Below are 15,016 nucleotides of genomic sequence, written 5' to 3' on the forward strand. Positions count from 1 at the left end.
CATAATAACATGTATTTTTTCTTAATCTAGGAGAATACACTTACAAATTGTTAAAAGAATCTAGCTAAGGTTGCAAGTCAAGAACTCAAGTTAGGACATTACAGAATGAAAATGGCCCTTGCAGCCTTAGTTCTGAACCCTTACGTGTATGTCTCATAGTCTTTAATTGCATGACCGCATAGTGTATTTTTGCCACTTGAATCCCCACAGGATGGATGCCACTGATGGAATGAACCAGGGCTGTGAAGTGAATGTGGACTCCTGTCTCTTTCACTTCCAGATGCTGGAAGATGGATGGGATGTGTGGGCAAACTTAATTCTGGCATTTCCCAATTTTAAACTGCTTGACTTTGAAAACCAATAACATTTCCTTAACTTTTTTGTATGTAATAGTTTATGTAGAAGAATTTGGAGTAATTTATACACAACTCCTTTTTCTCCAATTAAAAGTTTCATTTTCTGAAGTAGGCTGTGCAAGTATTTAAGGAAAAGGTGTTTGATTTTTAGGTTGTTGGAATATACTATTGGCAAGGAGTGCTAATAAATGCATGGGTTTTTTTTCTGGCCAGCTGTCTGCATTAGCAAGAATTATTCATATCTATAATGTCTTGTGAATAAGGCTGCATGTCTGTCACAGAAGTCATGGATTCCATGACTTTCTGTGACCTCTGAGACGTCTGCAGTGGCTAGTACTGGCTTAGGGGCTGTCTGAGCCGGACAGCCCCTGGGCCAGCAGCTGTTTGGGTGTGTGGGAGGGGCTCAGGGGTGGGGCAGGACGTTGGAGTATGGGGCAGTGCTTACCTGGAGGAGGGGCTCCCTGGATCCAACTGGCATGTCCCTGCAGCTCCTAGACACAGAGGCCAGGGGGCTCCGCACATTGCCCGCAGGCGCCGCCCCCCGCAGCTCCCATTGACTGCAGTTCCCATCTAATGGGAGTTGCAGAGCCGGCACTTGTGGCGGGAGCAGCGCACAGAGCCCCCTTGGTCGCCCTTCCCCTAAGAGCTGTAGGGACACGCCAGTCAGAGCCGGGTAGGGAGCCTGTCAGCCCCACCAACACCCACCCCAGTAACAGCAGGGGTCCTGGGCTGTGTGCTGCTGCCCACCCCCTCCCCCAACCAGCACCCACAAAACCCACCCCAAGTTTTAGTTATAGGTATTTAGTTTAGGTGTATAGTAAAAGTCATGGACAGGTCACGGACCATGAATTTTACTAAAAATACCCATGACTAAAAGGTAGCTTTGTTCATGAATGATGAAAATGATATAATAAAAATAGCTATTGTTGGGCTCACCTTTTTCCCTATCTGTATACTGATGTGAGATTGTGATCAAATGCTTCACATAGTTTCATGTATTTGTGTGGGGAAATGGAATTCTATTTACCAAAACTTTGCAAAAATATTTGATACATCTGAAATCTGCTAATTTGACTGTGCTTTGCTGATGAAACCATATTTTGGCTTTCCAGGGACAACTTAATGACTGATGTCTATGGTGCTAACCTTTATAATCGTTACCTTGAAGAGAAGAATTCCAGAAAAGTTTCCAAAGGGCGTATCCAGGCCAAAGTTGCTGCTGGGACCAGGTCTGCCACTATTTCTCAGGATGATGAAATAGACCACACTTGGCAAAATGAACTAGCACCTGCTACTGCCACCAATTGTAGGTCTGTTCTTGTTTGTACTGGGGTTTACAATCCTCACACAGAGGTGCCCTCTGACACCAGAGAGAGTATAACTGAGACTGTGTTCCATGGTCACAGAGATTTTAGATTTGATCCTGCTTTGGTAGAGCCAGACCATATTGTACCAGATGTTGATACTGCTGTAGATCTGATCTACCAACTGGAGAATTTTGCACCTGATCAAGATACTAGAACTTTTTAAGGATTCTTCATCCAAAAGCACATCAGGGTTTACAGCACAGTACAAAATGTAGCTTTCTAACACGTCTTACCCTTTAACCTCAATATTTTAAAACACTTTCCTGAACTGGCCTCTCCTACATAGCACACCAGAACTGGCCTTGTTTGTCATAATTACCTCCTGACCGTAATGTTATGAGGAAAGTAGAATTTCCGTGTATTTTAAAATTTATTAATCATGTGTCTGACATTTCTTCTGTCAATTGTACACCGCTACCTCGATATAACGCCACCCGATATAACACAAATTTGGATATAACGCGGTAAAGCAGTGCTCCGGGGGGTGGGGGAGGGCTGCGCACTCCGGTGGATCAAAGTAAGTTCAGTATAACACAGTTTCACCTATAACGCAGTAAGATTTTTTGGCTCCCAAGGACAGCGTTATATCGAGGTAGAGGTGTATTTAACTGCAAACAGTGCAATGCAGAGAGGTGCAACAGTGCAAACAATGCATAGTTTTTTACTTGAAACTTCAAACCAATGTTGTTTCTAACCTGCCTTAGGTCTAATATGCAGCTGAGTTTGTCATGTGTCTAAGTATCATATGTTTGTTTTAACAGGTCACTATTCCCATGGCTGTTTGTTTTAAACAGAGATTTAATTTATTTTGTCTGTTACCATTTTTATAAAACACTTCAACTGTTTTAACACAAAGAGATTGTCTTCTGAAATATTATTTATAGCTTGCTCTGGTTATAACACTGTAGGTCTACTTGCAAAGCATGCTTTGCACATGTCCTATGTTGCATGAGCAAAAATAGGCCAAACTAACTAGCAATTGTTGGACCAATGACATAGCAACATCAGTTAATTGCAGGATATACACGTTCTCTTGTAACTTCATACATGGAATCTTCTTTGGACTGGAAACTCCTTTTTTATAGATGAAAATCCCAGGATCTGCAACTAACTGTTTTGGGTTTTTTGTTTTTTTTTTTTATATGGGTGAGACATTAGATCTGCTCTCTTTAAATAGGAACCTGACAATGTTCAGTGAAAAGACCTTCTGGCCAGCTTTTCTTTTCACATCTTCATTTAAATTAGCAGCATGAAATCGAGAAAGCTGTAAAGTCATTGAGTGGTGGGGAGAGAAGATTGATGTCAAATCTTTTCAAGCAGTGTTTTTATTACTCTTTACAGACTTTTTGAGTCCGTTCTCTACCATCATCACTGCTGATTCAGTGACTCCTAATGTTGCCATAAACAGACTCTAACGAATATTAACAGAATCTAATCTTCTAGATTTAATTACTTTGATATGGCCTGCTAAACCCAGGGTTGCAAGTTCAATCCTTGAAGGGGCCATTTAGGGAACTGGGGTAAGAATCTGTCTGGGGATTGGTCCTGCTCTGAGCAGGGGGGTTGGACTAGATGACCTTCTGAGGTCCCTTTCAACCCTAATCTTCTATGATCTTCTATAATATGAGTTGAGTGGGTTTCCTGCTTCTTCACTGAAAAAACTACAGCAGCAATACTGTGTGCTTGTGGCTTGTCTTTACTGGTTCTTTCTGTTGTGACCAACCACATGTGCCTCTTTCCTTAGCAGTGCGCTGTGCCATCTAAGTGTACGGAACACTTATATGTAAAGACTATGGTTAGGGAATTTTGAAATGCCAGGATTATACTAAAGCTCTGCCACATTTTAGTACTGAAGAATGTTGCAGAATTCTTTAACTCCTAATGCAGGAAAGTGGCCTCAACATACATCATGGAGAAAAGTGTGGAGGTTGACGAAGAACAGAAGACAGTCTAGTGAATGTTTGTTTTTGTGTGTGTGTGTGTGTGTGTGTGTCTCTTTCATATATTTAAAAAGAGCTCGCACCTACGGAAGTGCTTCCAGCACCTAGTCTGATGTACAGCTTATGCAAGAATAATGTATGCAGCTTGTCCAAACCAACTAAAATATTAATTCACACTTCAGCTGTTTGGAAAACATTTAGTCATATTAGAGATGTAGCAAAATACTTAGCATAATTCAGTCGCTAACAAAACTTTCTTTTACCTTTTGCAATCAATTAAGCTTTAACTGAAAGTAAGGAATTGAAGCTCCTTAGCAGTTTACATGTCTGAGAGAGGTCTTGTTTATTCTTTTGGTTATTAGGCTCTGTTTTTAACTTAATGCACATGAAGGTGATACTCTAAGAAAAAATATTATCCTTTGACTTCTGTGGCTTCTGTTCATCTTGGGGAGGGTGCAGAATCCAGACTAGTGTGAAAGAAGTGTTGTACAAGCAATAAATGCCACCCTTTGCCAATTAACTACAAAATTGGGCAGTGTCTCAAGTACTGTAAATTAAACTAAAATATAGTGATCCCATGTTTGGGAACCGGATAACTAAAATCAAGATATGGAAATCCCCAAAGGATAATCTTCAAATGGTCTTCATAGTGGAGAGAGGGCCTTAATTTACAGGTCTGCATGGTAACTACATGCATTATTCCCCTGAGGAGTCAAATTAATATCATATCAGACATAGGAAAAGACCAGTAATATGAGTTTAACCATTTCTAGACACTTCCAAGGCAAGCACTGAAGCTGACATTCTATAACTGCTGGGGCTAACCTTTGAGAGGTGCTTTTTCCCTGTTCTGCCCCATTAGCTGTCTTTTCAGTATCTCTTTCTTCCACCCATCTCAGGTTCCTACACTCATCACACTGGAATTGGCAGTGTTTCCCACACATTGCTCCTATGGCATCTAAACCCTATATTAAGCGGGCCACTGTGCAGGTATAGTAGCATCTGCAGATTTAAAATTTAGTACTAAAACAGCTAGAAGGTTCGTGTTTGAATTCCCAGAAAGTAGCATTTGCTCCTCATTTCTCTGAATGTTTTATTCTTCATCATTGTACTTTTTGAAAAATAGTGTATCCTGTACTCATTTTTACTGAAATAAAACTGACAGTATTTTTAATCCCAAATTATGTGTGCTCTTCACTTTTATAGAATCTGTGCTTTCTTTGAATTTGGAAAATAGCTCAAAAAGAGGAATGCATCAGGATTTAAATATTTAAAACAAATATATATGAATAGTTTTTTAATGTCTCCCTGTGCACCGCCAGCGAAGGATTGGTTCATAAACTGAAAAATAAAAATTCTCAATTTGAAATCCTTGGCTAGATAAAATGATACAAAATAGATAATTCCTTTCATTGTACTGCCTACATTTGTTAAGCTAGAGTTGTGCTAGTTGTGCGAATAGCTGATACTCCTTGTCTGTTCATTAAGTGAAGAATTTCTTCAGTTGTGGATAATTTGTAGAAATTTTAATTTTTTTTAGTTAATTTTTAGATCAAGAGAACTTGACTCTAAGATCTACTTAGGTGAGCAAACCAGAGGTTTTTGGGGTTGTGGTTTTTTGTTTTTTAATGTATTTTATTTTCCCAGAGTCCAGGTTAGAATGAGAGATGTCCTCCAAACAAAAGCCAAGTCTTAAGTGCTGCCCATGCTGTGAGATATAGTAATCTAGTCTGTTTAAGAAAATGAATTAGTTTCACAGTGCAATCTTTTAAATTTGTCCATATTTTTAATGTATGCTTTTATGGTGAGATGAAAGTATACACAACACAATCTCTCCAGTGTTAGCATCAATGGAAACTTTTGGGAAAGAGACTGATAACTGTTGTCAGGAATCATGCCCCTTTTTTGTGAAGCATTCTGAGGGAAGTACCCCTACATGCTCTGTAAGTATTACTGAAATCTAACACTTGTAAGCCTACATAATCTTTGCCGTAAAGTGGAGGTATAAAACCTCCATGTAACTTATTCTGCAAATTTTAAGAGGCTGAGTAGACAGTTTTTCTAGACTTACTCACTGCCAGACTTAGGAGCCGTCACTACAAAGAACAGAAAGTGGGGATGCAGAAAGGAATGAAAAGTACAGAGCATGAAGGAGCTGATCTGACTCTATCTTAAATCCATGAGTTAGGGCTCTGCTGCTTAGGAAACAGGTGAGGGCTCACCTTGATAAACGGGGGGTGAGCACAGAGAAGTGGGTTGTAGTATTGGTGTTTAGAAAGCAGTTAATGCCCAATTGGGTGAGATTGGCAAACTGGCTAATTCCCAGAGGTGCTACTGGAACCAGTGTGAGCATGGGGAAGGGGATATAACAGGGCTGTTTCTTTAAAGTTCTGCCTTGCTTTGCACACACTTTCCAGCCCCTCCCCCCCCCATTATTTGTCCAGGAAGCAGATTGGTGGTGAAAATAAGTCAAGGACTGAGAACAGCTGGGGGCATGAAAGAACCATGATGATGTCCTAAATGACTCTGAATAGGTAGGTAAGGGTTAGGGTAGCATGAAGTCCATGGAGGTGTGGGATGCCTGTGTGTAGAGAAGGAGGAGGAAGTTCAACCTCCTGACTCAGTGGGGAAGAAGGGCTAAGACATTGCTGATTCTTGATGCCATCTTCTATCAAATTCACTCCCTTTCATTGGAAAACACTGAGGCTGAATATCCTCTGCTGTAATAGCCTAGGCTGAAGCTTGCCGCTGAACAGTGTACCTGTGCCAAAGCTGTCACTTTTCTGTTGAAAACTGCTGCAGAGATCTCATGCAAGGCAAGAGTGTCGAAGTAATTACAGGAGTCCATAGGCCTGCTTTTCTTAATGCAGTTAGCATGGGCTGGTCCCAGTGAGGCTGTTGCACTTACGACTTTACCTCCTTGAACTGAATGGGAAGTTGCTGGTTATGTAGTGCCTGGAAGCTTGGGCTTATGTGCAAATTTGAATGCTGTGGAAAGCTAAGGCCATGGGAGGCTCTCTGGGTGGGTTTGTCCTGGCCCTGCAAACATGGAATTTGCTCTTTAGCTCAATGATGCCATAGAGACATTAGCAAAGACCATCAGCCAAGCTGCCTGCACGCATTTTCTTAGGGCTGCAAGAACACTTGACAAATGTTTTCTTCAGGGGTTACAAGATGCTGTCTGCAGCTCACGCCCCACTGCATGGATTCTCGTGAGACAAGGGTATTACTGCCTCGAGCTGAGTCAAATTCTCTACTAGCACCTTCCTGCACTGATGATTACAGTGAGCAGCTGACAGCTGCTGAAAAGGGGGAAGGGAAGACTGATTAAAACAAAGCAAACTCCATAGTCATGTCAGCTACTAGTCAGCTCTTTGCTGCTGCTAGTGGAGGGGCACTTCATGTTTTCCACCAAGAGTACAAAGAGCCAGGGGGTGGTGGTGAGGTTCTTTGAGTATGCAGTAGACTGGGGGCTCCTCCTAGTGCTGCTGCCTCTGCATTATGCAGCTGATGCAGTGATGCTGCCCAGGGCAGGGGACAGGTCTGGGGCTCCCCACAGCGGCCCAGGCTTCCTGGGCAGCTCTTAGTACTGCCCAGCCCCCACCCTCTGGCCAGGCAAGAAGCTGGACCTTGGTGGGGAGAGGAAGGGAGGGTGGGGCCTCATGGGGGGGGATTAAGGCCCACCTGAGCCCCTCCTCCCCCCACTGGGAAGAGGCTGGCGCTGCCTTTCAGTCTTGGGCAGGCGTGGAGCAGCACCACAGGAAATCTGTGACAAATGCTTCCCAGAGTCATTCAGTTTGAGACCAGGATTTGAACTCTGCATTTTGGGACTTCCCCCTCATTTTGGGACAGGTGGCCACCTTATCTCTTCTACACAGACACTTGGAAACAGACCATGAACAACACAAGGGCAAACCACCAGATTTTTAAAGCGGTGTGCTCGAACAAGCCACTTCAGCCATCACATTAATGGTGAGTAGTACTAGTAAGCCATTTTTAAGTTGGTCAAAAGTAAGCGTACATTAAAACTAAAACCATAAATTATATGTATTGTTATAGTCCTATATGTTGTGTGTTTGTGTATTATAATTTGTAAGTTTTGTCTAATGCTTGGGCATTAAAGGGGTTCAAATATAAAATATATTCTGCTAGGGGTATGCGGGCAGCTGGTAGATCTGGAAGCGGGTATGCAATATGAAAAGTTTGGGAACCTAGAGGATTACTTCTGTGTTCACACCAGTTGCCCTCTTTCCCAGAGATCTAGCAGAAGGAAGTGAAATGGGTGGAACGAATGGTCTGACTTTTTTGTGACCTCAGCTCTGACTGTTTAATACTGTGAGAAGATACTTGTGTGGCTGCAAAGGGCACTCCTTTCTAGAACATTCCATAAGCTTAGCAACACTGGTCTCACCTCCATGAGTGTGATATAGATTACTAGGGAGTTACCTTTCTTTTTCAAAGCACAAAACTGATCATCAGAATTGCAGAGATTAAGCAAACCTTTGTCAATAACTTGCTGAGTTTAGAAACTGAGTTTCTATTATGTCTGAAATATTTGTATGCCCCTTCATGTTTCAGCCACCATTCCAGAGGACATGGTTTCATTCTGATGACACTCCTTAAAAAGATGTCTTAATTAAATTCGTGACTGAACTCCTTGGGGGAGAATGGTATGTCTCCTTCTCTGTTTTACCCACATTCTGCCCTATGTTTCATGTTCTAGCAGTCTCGGATGGTGACCTAGCATGTTGTTCGTTGTAAGAACACTTTTACTGCAGATTTGACAAAATGCAAAGAAGGTACCAGTGTGAGATTTCTAAAGATAGCTACAGACCTCAAGCCCAAGGTTGAAGAATCTGAACTGCCTTCCAAAACCTGAGAGGGACAAGGCGTGGAGCATGCTTTCAGAAGTCTTACAAGAGCAACACTCCGATGCAAAAACTACAGAACCCAAACCACCAAAAAAGAAAATCAAACTTCTCCTGGTGGTATCCACTCAGGTGGTGAAAATGAGCATGCGCCAGTCCTCACTGCTTTGGATCATTATGGAGCAGAACCCGTCATCAGTATGGATGTACGTCCTCTGGAATGGTGATCAAAGCATGAAGGCACATATGAATCTTTAGCACATCTGGCATGTAACTATCTTGCGACGCCAGCTGCAACGGTGCCATTTGCACGTTTAACTTTCATGATAAAGAGATTGTACTACAGTACTTGTAGGAGTACTTGTATGAGGTATTGAAAATTACTATTTCTTTTGGGGTTTACCGTGCAAATATTTGTTAGAAAAATATGAAAAATATCAACTGAGCACTGCACACTTTGTATTCTACATTGTAACTGAAATCAATATATTTGAAAATGTAGAAAACATCCAACAATATTTCAGTGAATGGTATTCTATTATTGTTCAACACCGCAATTAATCACAACTAATTTCTAAAATTTCTTGACAGCCCTACTTCCTAAACAAACGAACGATCCCCAAACTTTTTGGTTTGCATTAGCCCCAAAGGACATAAAAACGTGCTTATTGTAGAGGCTTTGATTATAGAGGCTTTATTATCAAAGCTTTTCATGTGTGTTTCTCTTGGGGCTAATGCAAGCCAAACATGTCCTAGCAATTAAACCCATTTCAGCTCCCAGCCCTACACTCTGGAGTAACAAAAGACAATGCCATTGCCTCTCCTAGCAACCACACCCAAATCATCACCCAAACAGACAAAACTAATTCAACTTCCCCTCCCACCAAAAAAAAAAAATTACTCCTAAAAAAAGCAACTCCTCCAACTCCCCCAAACTCACCCCAATCACAAAAAGGAAATTCACTCTCCCTCTTGTAGCCCATAGAACCAGCTTTAGCATTTATTTTAATTGGCAGTAACAAAAGGAACCTACAGGCTTCTAGCCTACAAGACACTGGCTGCAGCAGTTAGCATAAGGCTTGAAGCCTTCCAAGCCTGGCTCAGATAAATGGCTGAACGGTTGCCCTTAAGTTTGGGGGAACTGGGAACAGAGTTTGAAGGGAGAAGTCGGTCCATAACAACACCAGCGACCCACACAAACATGAGCTAACACCAGCTTTTGGATATCTTAGGATAGAACATCTGCAGAAGTCTGACCAAAACAGTGCCATGGCAACGAATTGATGTCTCTTACAAAAAGCTGAGATCGTTAATAAACTAACCTAGAGGAGAAGGGCAACCCAACGTGAGCAGAGCGAGGACATTCAAATAAGGAAGAGGCATGAAACTCCCACTGAATATACATCGGACATAGTGGCATCAGCATAACATATGATCAAAGTTGTTACCCAGCCTGCCTGCAGGAGGAAAGAGAAATGGAGCCCTTGGGAGATACTAGGATGATAGCCACTGGTGATGATAAGGAAGGTGATGGCTAGCATATCAGGTTGTTCTCCAAGGATGGTGTGAGTATATGGATGTTCAGATGTACATTCTGTATCACCTCTATCTACCTTGCTGGGTTAGAGTGTTTGTGACTTTGCTAAATGTATTAACTACTGTAAATGCGGAAGGGTTCCTAAAATGTAAGTGTTGCAACTGTGCACATCAGGGTTCCCAACTAAATAGGAATTTTAATCATACTAGGCCTGATCTTGGGACAAGAACCTGTCAAACCTCAGAGAGAGAACTGGGAATTCTGAAGTAATCAATAGAATTAAGAGAAGATTCATAGATTGGGCCAAACCCCTCTCCCTACTTCTCACCAGTGATCCAAATCAATTTAACTCTGCTCTCAATGCACCCCTAGAGCACAAAATAATTATTTGGCCCTCCCGCAAAGCATCCTAGGAATGAAAAACACACTGCTTTACCTAAAAAGAAGAGTCTAGGTGCTTTGATCCCCATTCTATCCCTGAGGCAGGGTTGTTCAGTAACTTTGGCAAGTCACAGACAACCAGGAGCATAACTACAAAGGGAAACCAGCTCTCCTGATTCTCAAGCTCCTCTTCCAAACTCCGCTAGAATTAACTACGGTCCCAGATGTTACTAAATCGGAGGCTGAATGCAGACAGACACAACAGAAGCCAGGTACTTTATGCTCCCTGTGCTAAGCTCTCAGGATCATAAATTCAAAAAAAGGGCCTCGGTCACTTGAACGAAAGAAGCATCACTCTCAGATCTCCTTAACATTTGGGCTTTTATCCTCTTTCTGGGCTAGAGAGGGCAAGATAATCACAAAAACTTGGGCAGACCAAGCAGGGATGCACACATACTTAAGACCCAACATATTCCCCTGGTAGGAGTTAGCACCTAGTTGTCATGGCGATTGTGGTACAGCTTTCATTATGGCATCACCGGGCTCACACATAGCTACTGGGACACTGAGCTCAAGTCAGTGCTCAACTTGGCCTCTGGGAGAACTGGTTGGCGCTGAGGGATATTTCAATCAGTGTGAGACTTGGCAGACAGGCCTTTGATAGAAGTAAGTGAATTTTTTCAGATGGCCAATGTAACACAGCAGTGTAAGCTATATACTAATTGAGTTGTGGTTTCACGGGGGTCTCAGACTAGTTAGGGAGTTCTTAAAACATTTCTTCTGTCCTTGTCAAGCTACACTATGCCCATGTAACACACAAGGAATAAATACAAGCTTGTAACTCAGCATGTGAGCAATTTTAGCAGAATGTCCACTGGCATGGTGAGTCCAACTATAGTATAGTCAGTCAGAGTTCTCTGCTCACTGATACATTTGGACAATAAAATCCAAAATCCCATTGACTTTAATCAGATTGTGGCTTTCAGAAAATGTCCACATGGTGGGTCTGTGGGGGGGGGGAGGGGGGCTGTACTACATCTGGAGATTCAGCAGGAATTCTCACTCACTTGGGCTCTGGTGGGTAGATTCGGGATTAAGCAAAACTCCTCACTCACTTCAGGCATTGATTAACATTAATTTTGGCAATCCTCGACCTTTGAGGTGTCTCCCTTTATTCATCCTGAAAACGGGGATAATGGTAAGTATTTAAAAAGTTATGAATTAATTATTCTTTGGCATTTTGAGGTCCTTGAAAGCACAATGTTTTGTTATCTAAGGGGCTAATTCCAAACCAATTGCATTCATTCAATGGTGATCCTATGGACTCCAGTGAACTGTCAATCACACCCTTAGTGTAGAAAATGTTATTAATATCATCTATATTTATTCACAGAAACAGAAAGTGATTTCTTTCATAGCTGATAAATATCCTAATATCATCACTGAGTCTCTGTTTATCCATCTTTAAAACAGAGATAATAGTTACCTACTCCACAGTGTACATTCTGGCTTAATAATTGTTGCCACTTTTAAGAATCTTGGAAGCAAGTTAGTTGCTAGCTGAGTGCAGGCACTTTGACTAGTATCAAAAAAGTCATTCTTGAAAAATTTGGTCTTTAAGGACATTTATCAATATTTCCTTAAAGACACCAACCCTTTTGTAAGTTCCTATTGGGCTTTGACTGGACTAGTCTCTAGAGAGGGCACTATGATCACAAAGGCTTGTGTAGGCAGGGCAAGGCTGTATGTCCATTGCCCTTTTATGGAGATCAGACCTGGTTGGCATGGCACACCCCTCATTATGAAGTCCCCTGGCCCAAGACCAGCCATCAGTGCATTCAGCTCAGGTCAGTGCTCAGCTTTGTATCAGGAAGAGCTGATTAGTGGGTTGCTGAATTGTAGCTATTTTAGAAGTTCTGCCTGCTTCCTGGGTTAGGGATTTCAGACATACTCATGAGATACCTAAGGCAGCTCCTAGATGATCTGAGGGCAGCACCCTGTGTATTCTCCAGTTCTGTGGTGCATGATGGGTACATCTGGGAAAGGACTGGTCAAAGAGCACATGCTGGAATGCAGCCCCTAGGGCTGCATATGATGACATGCATTTCTTTACATAAGGGCTCTGGGAGAGTTAACGGCCACAGCGAGGCAGAGGAGTTATTTCACTCTTGGTTGAAAATGCTGGTTTGTCATTTATTTTGTGGGACATTAACTGAATTGAAAAAGCAGCTGGTGTGTGGGGTGAAGAAGCTACATGCCTTTCCAAGGGCTACCAGCCTAATTGTGGACTTCTCCTGAAGGAACTAGCAGAGCAGTCCATTGTCACACTTGCTCACTGGGGGCTTCTGAAGAGAAGGATTTCCATATTTCTGTTGTATGAGAGATATGGAAACAGTTTGACTACCAGGCCCAGCTGCACAAATCACATCATTGCTGGATAAATTCCTGTCCTGTGTCATTTATGAGGCAATAATCACCTGGGGGAAAGTCCTTCGAATGTCGATTCTCATCCCTTCCCTAGCTAGTGATCAAAGGTTTATATGTATTACCAATCACCAGAGCATCTATGGATTTTGCTCCTGCAGAGTACAGTGATAATAAAACAAGATGACAGTCATGATGAGAAACATACCCTTTCCTGAGTAGCTTCCTTGCTGATCAGGTTTGGGTGGAATTTGGCTGATCATCCACTCTACCCCTCCTACTCCCACCCACATCATTTCAGATTCTCCACTATATGAATCTCCCATCAATTCAACTAACTCCGTTCTTCTTTACCTATTCTCCATGGACCATCAGAAGTAAACACAGCCCTTTCTGATGGTTTGAAGAAATAAACTCAGTACAGAGCAAAGCAGTATCGAGAAAGTACATGAAAGGAAACTCTCTTACAAGATCATCTACAGTGTGGAAAATAGAGAATACACTAATTTAAGTCATTTCTCAAGATCTCCAGTGATGGAACCTCAATTCCTATTCTAGGCAATTTACTCCTTTTGTCAGAGATTGCCGTTTAACTCCCTAGAAAATTTGATTAATGTCTAGTGTGAATGTCTCTTTTTATCCAGTTACAATCGGAGTACCATCAGAGGAGGATGGATTACGTGAAATCAACGCTGGATTCTTGGTAAGAAAAGAGTTTTGCATTACACACATTATATCGTGTGGGCGGTCGGGAAAGATGAGCGTTAAAGTCGCATAGTTAAGCCAACAGGCTCCGAATGGCACAGAGGCTGACAGCTTCCCAGATAACCCTGCAGGCAGCTCTTAGTATAGAACGAATCATGTCTCCTTCTTAATCTGTCTCCTTCTTAATCTCTTGACTGTTGTGTTGCTGAATGTCTGGGTTCCTCTCAGAGATCCCGTTCCTCAATATCCTTTTTCTAGGTACCTGAAAGGTGCATTAAGCCACTATTTTCAATGGGGTTTCCCGTTCAATATTAGAGTCAGCAATGATTTAGCTCCTCTACTCTTCACTGTTTTCCTTCTAGCACTGTCCCTAAATTGCTGTGCTTATTGATACTTAATTATTATTATCGGGAACTCACTACTAATATTTTGTTGTTTCCATTTTATTTAGGATGAAGGCGCCATCGAGGGCCAGACCCCATCTCCGCAGTAAATTTGCTGCATCCTCTGGCCCTCACTGCCTTCTTTATGCCCAGTGAAGGCTCCTTATATGCCACAAAGGCATATCAAGCCTCATTCAGCAGGTAATTCTGGGATCAGCTTCCTCCTCACCTGAGTATCCAGCACTTCGGGGAGCCGAACTCCCACCATTCGGAAAGTGTGGATGCAGCAGTCATTGAAAAACACTTCCACAGGCAGAGATCTCTATCCTGCCTAGACCCCAGTCAAGTCTGGGTTTAAAATACTCTGGGAGGGCTCAGGCCCTCAGCATTGGACTCGCTTTTCAAGTGATGAGGCTCCTCTTCAAAGAGGAGAAAGAAGGAGTCAGGGACAGAAAATGAAGTACTCGCATCTCTAGGTTGATGACAGTTTCACTGTTTGTGTTTCACTGTAGACTGTAGGGCAGGCTCAAGGTGAGGAAGACAACTACTATGTTGTCAGGGTCTTTATCAAGCCATTTCTACTGTCCAGTCTGGGAAAGGAGCAACAGACAGTTCCTTTAAAGAGCCCAATAATCACTTGTAAGGAGAATATTCCTTAAGATTCAATGCCTCTGAGTAACGTCCTCCCTCCTCCTGATGAGATGGAGTTTTCTCCTTTGTGACCAAGAGCAACAACAATAGCTCACAGACGTTAAGGTCAGAAGGGATCATCGTGATCTGACCTCATGCACATTGCAGGCCACAGAACCGCAGCAACCCACTCCTGTAATAGGCCCCTAATCTCTGACTGAGTTACTAAGGTGTGATGGAACAAAGCACCTGCTGTGATGGCTGAAGGCCATGGAGGGTTAGGCAGCCATTGGAGAGGAACACCAGTGAGTCTCTCGCCCAATGACGTGATATGAGACTTTTGAGATACTTAGGAGATGGGTTTCCAAAATAGGCTTTGATATTTCTGCTAGTTAATAAAATACAGCTTTCATTGGAAAACGGAA

The 15,016-nt window shown here is 42.4% G+C and overlaps 1 protein-coding gene across 6 annotated transcripts in view; it reads left to right on the forward strand.

Annotated features, from left to right (window-relative positions):
• Positions 1–4,778, forward strand: part of LOC120408947 (haloacid dehalogenase-like hydrolase domain-containing 5) — a 44,811-nt gene extending 40,033 nt beyond the window's left edge. For 3 of the 6 annotated variants that reach the window (XM_039546117.1, XM_039546116.1, XM_039546115.1), the window contains exon 8: positions 1,469–1,925. In XM_039546117.1, coding sequence (XP_039402051.1) covers positions 1,469–1,886 — 418 coding nt within the window. In that variant the 3' untranslated portion in view covers positions 1,887–1,925. Of the gene's footprint in view, positions 1–1,468; positions 1,926–3,610 lie in introns of those variants that run through there. The other 3 variants (XM_039546120.1, XM_039546118.1, XM_039546119.1) reach the window with 3 other exon arrangements.
• Positions 4,779–15,016: the final 10,238 nt, after the last annotated feature.

The sequence above is a fragment of the Mauremys reevesii genome, linkage group 7, assembly GCF_016161935.1.
Source record: "Mauremys reevesii isolate NIE-2019 linkage group 7, ASM1616193v1, whole genome shotgun sequence".
Classification (NCBI taxonomy): domain Eukaryota; kingdom Metazoa; phylum Chordata; order Testudines; family Geoemydidae; genus Mauremys; species Mauremys reevesii.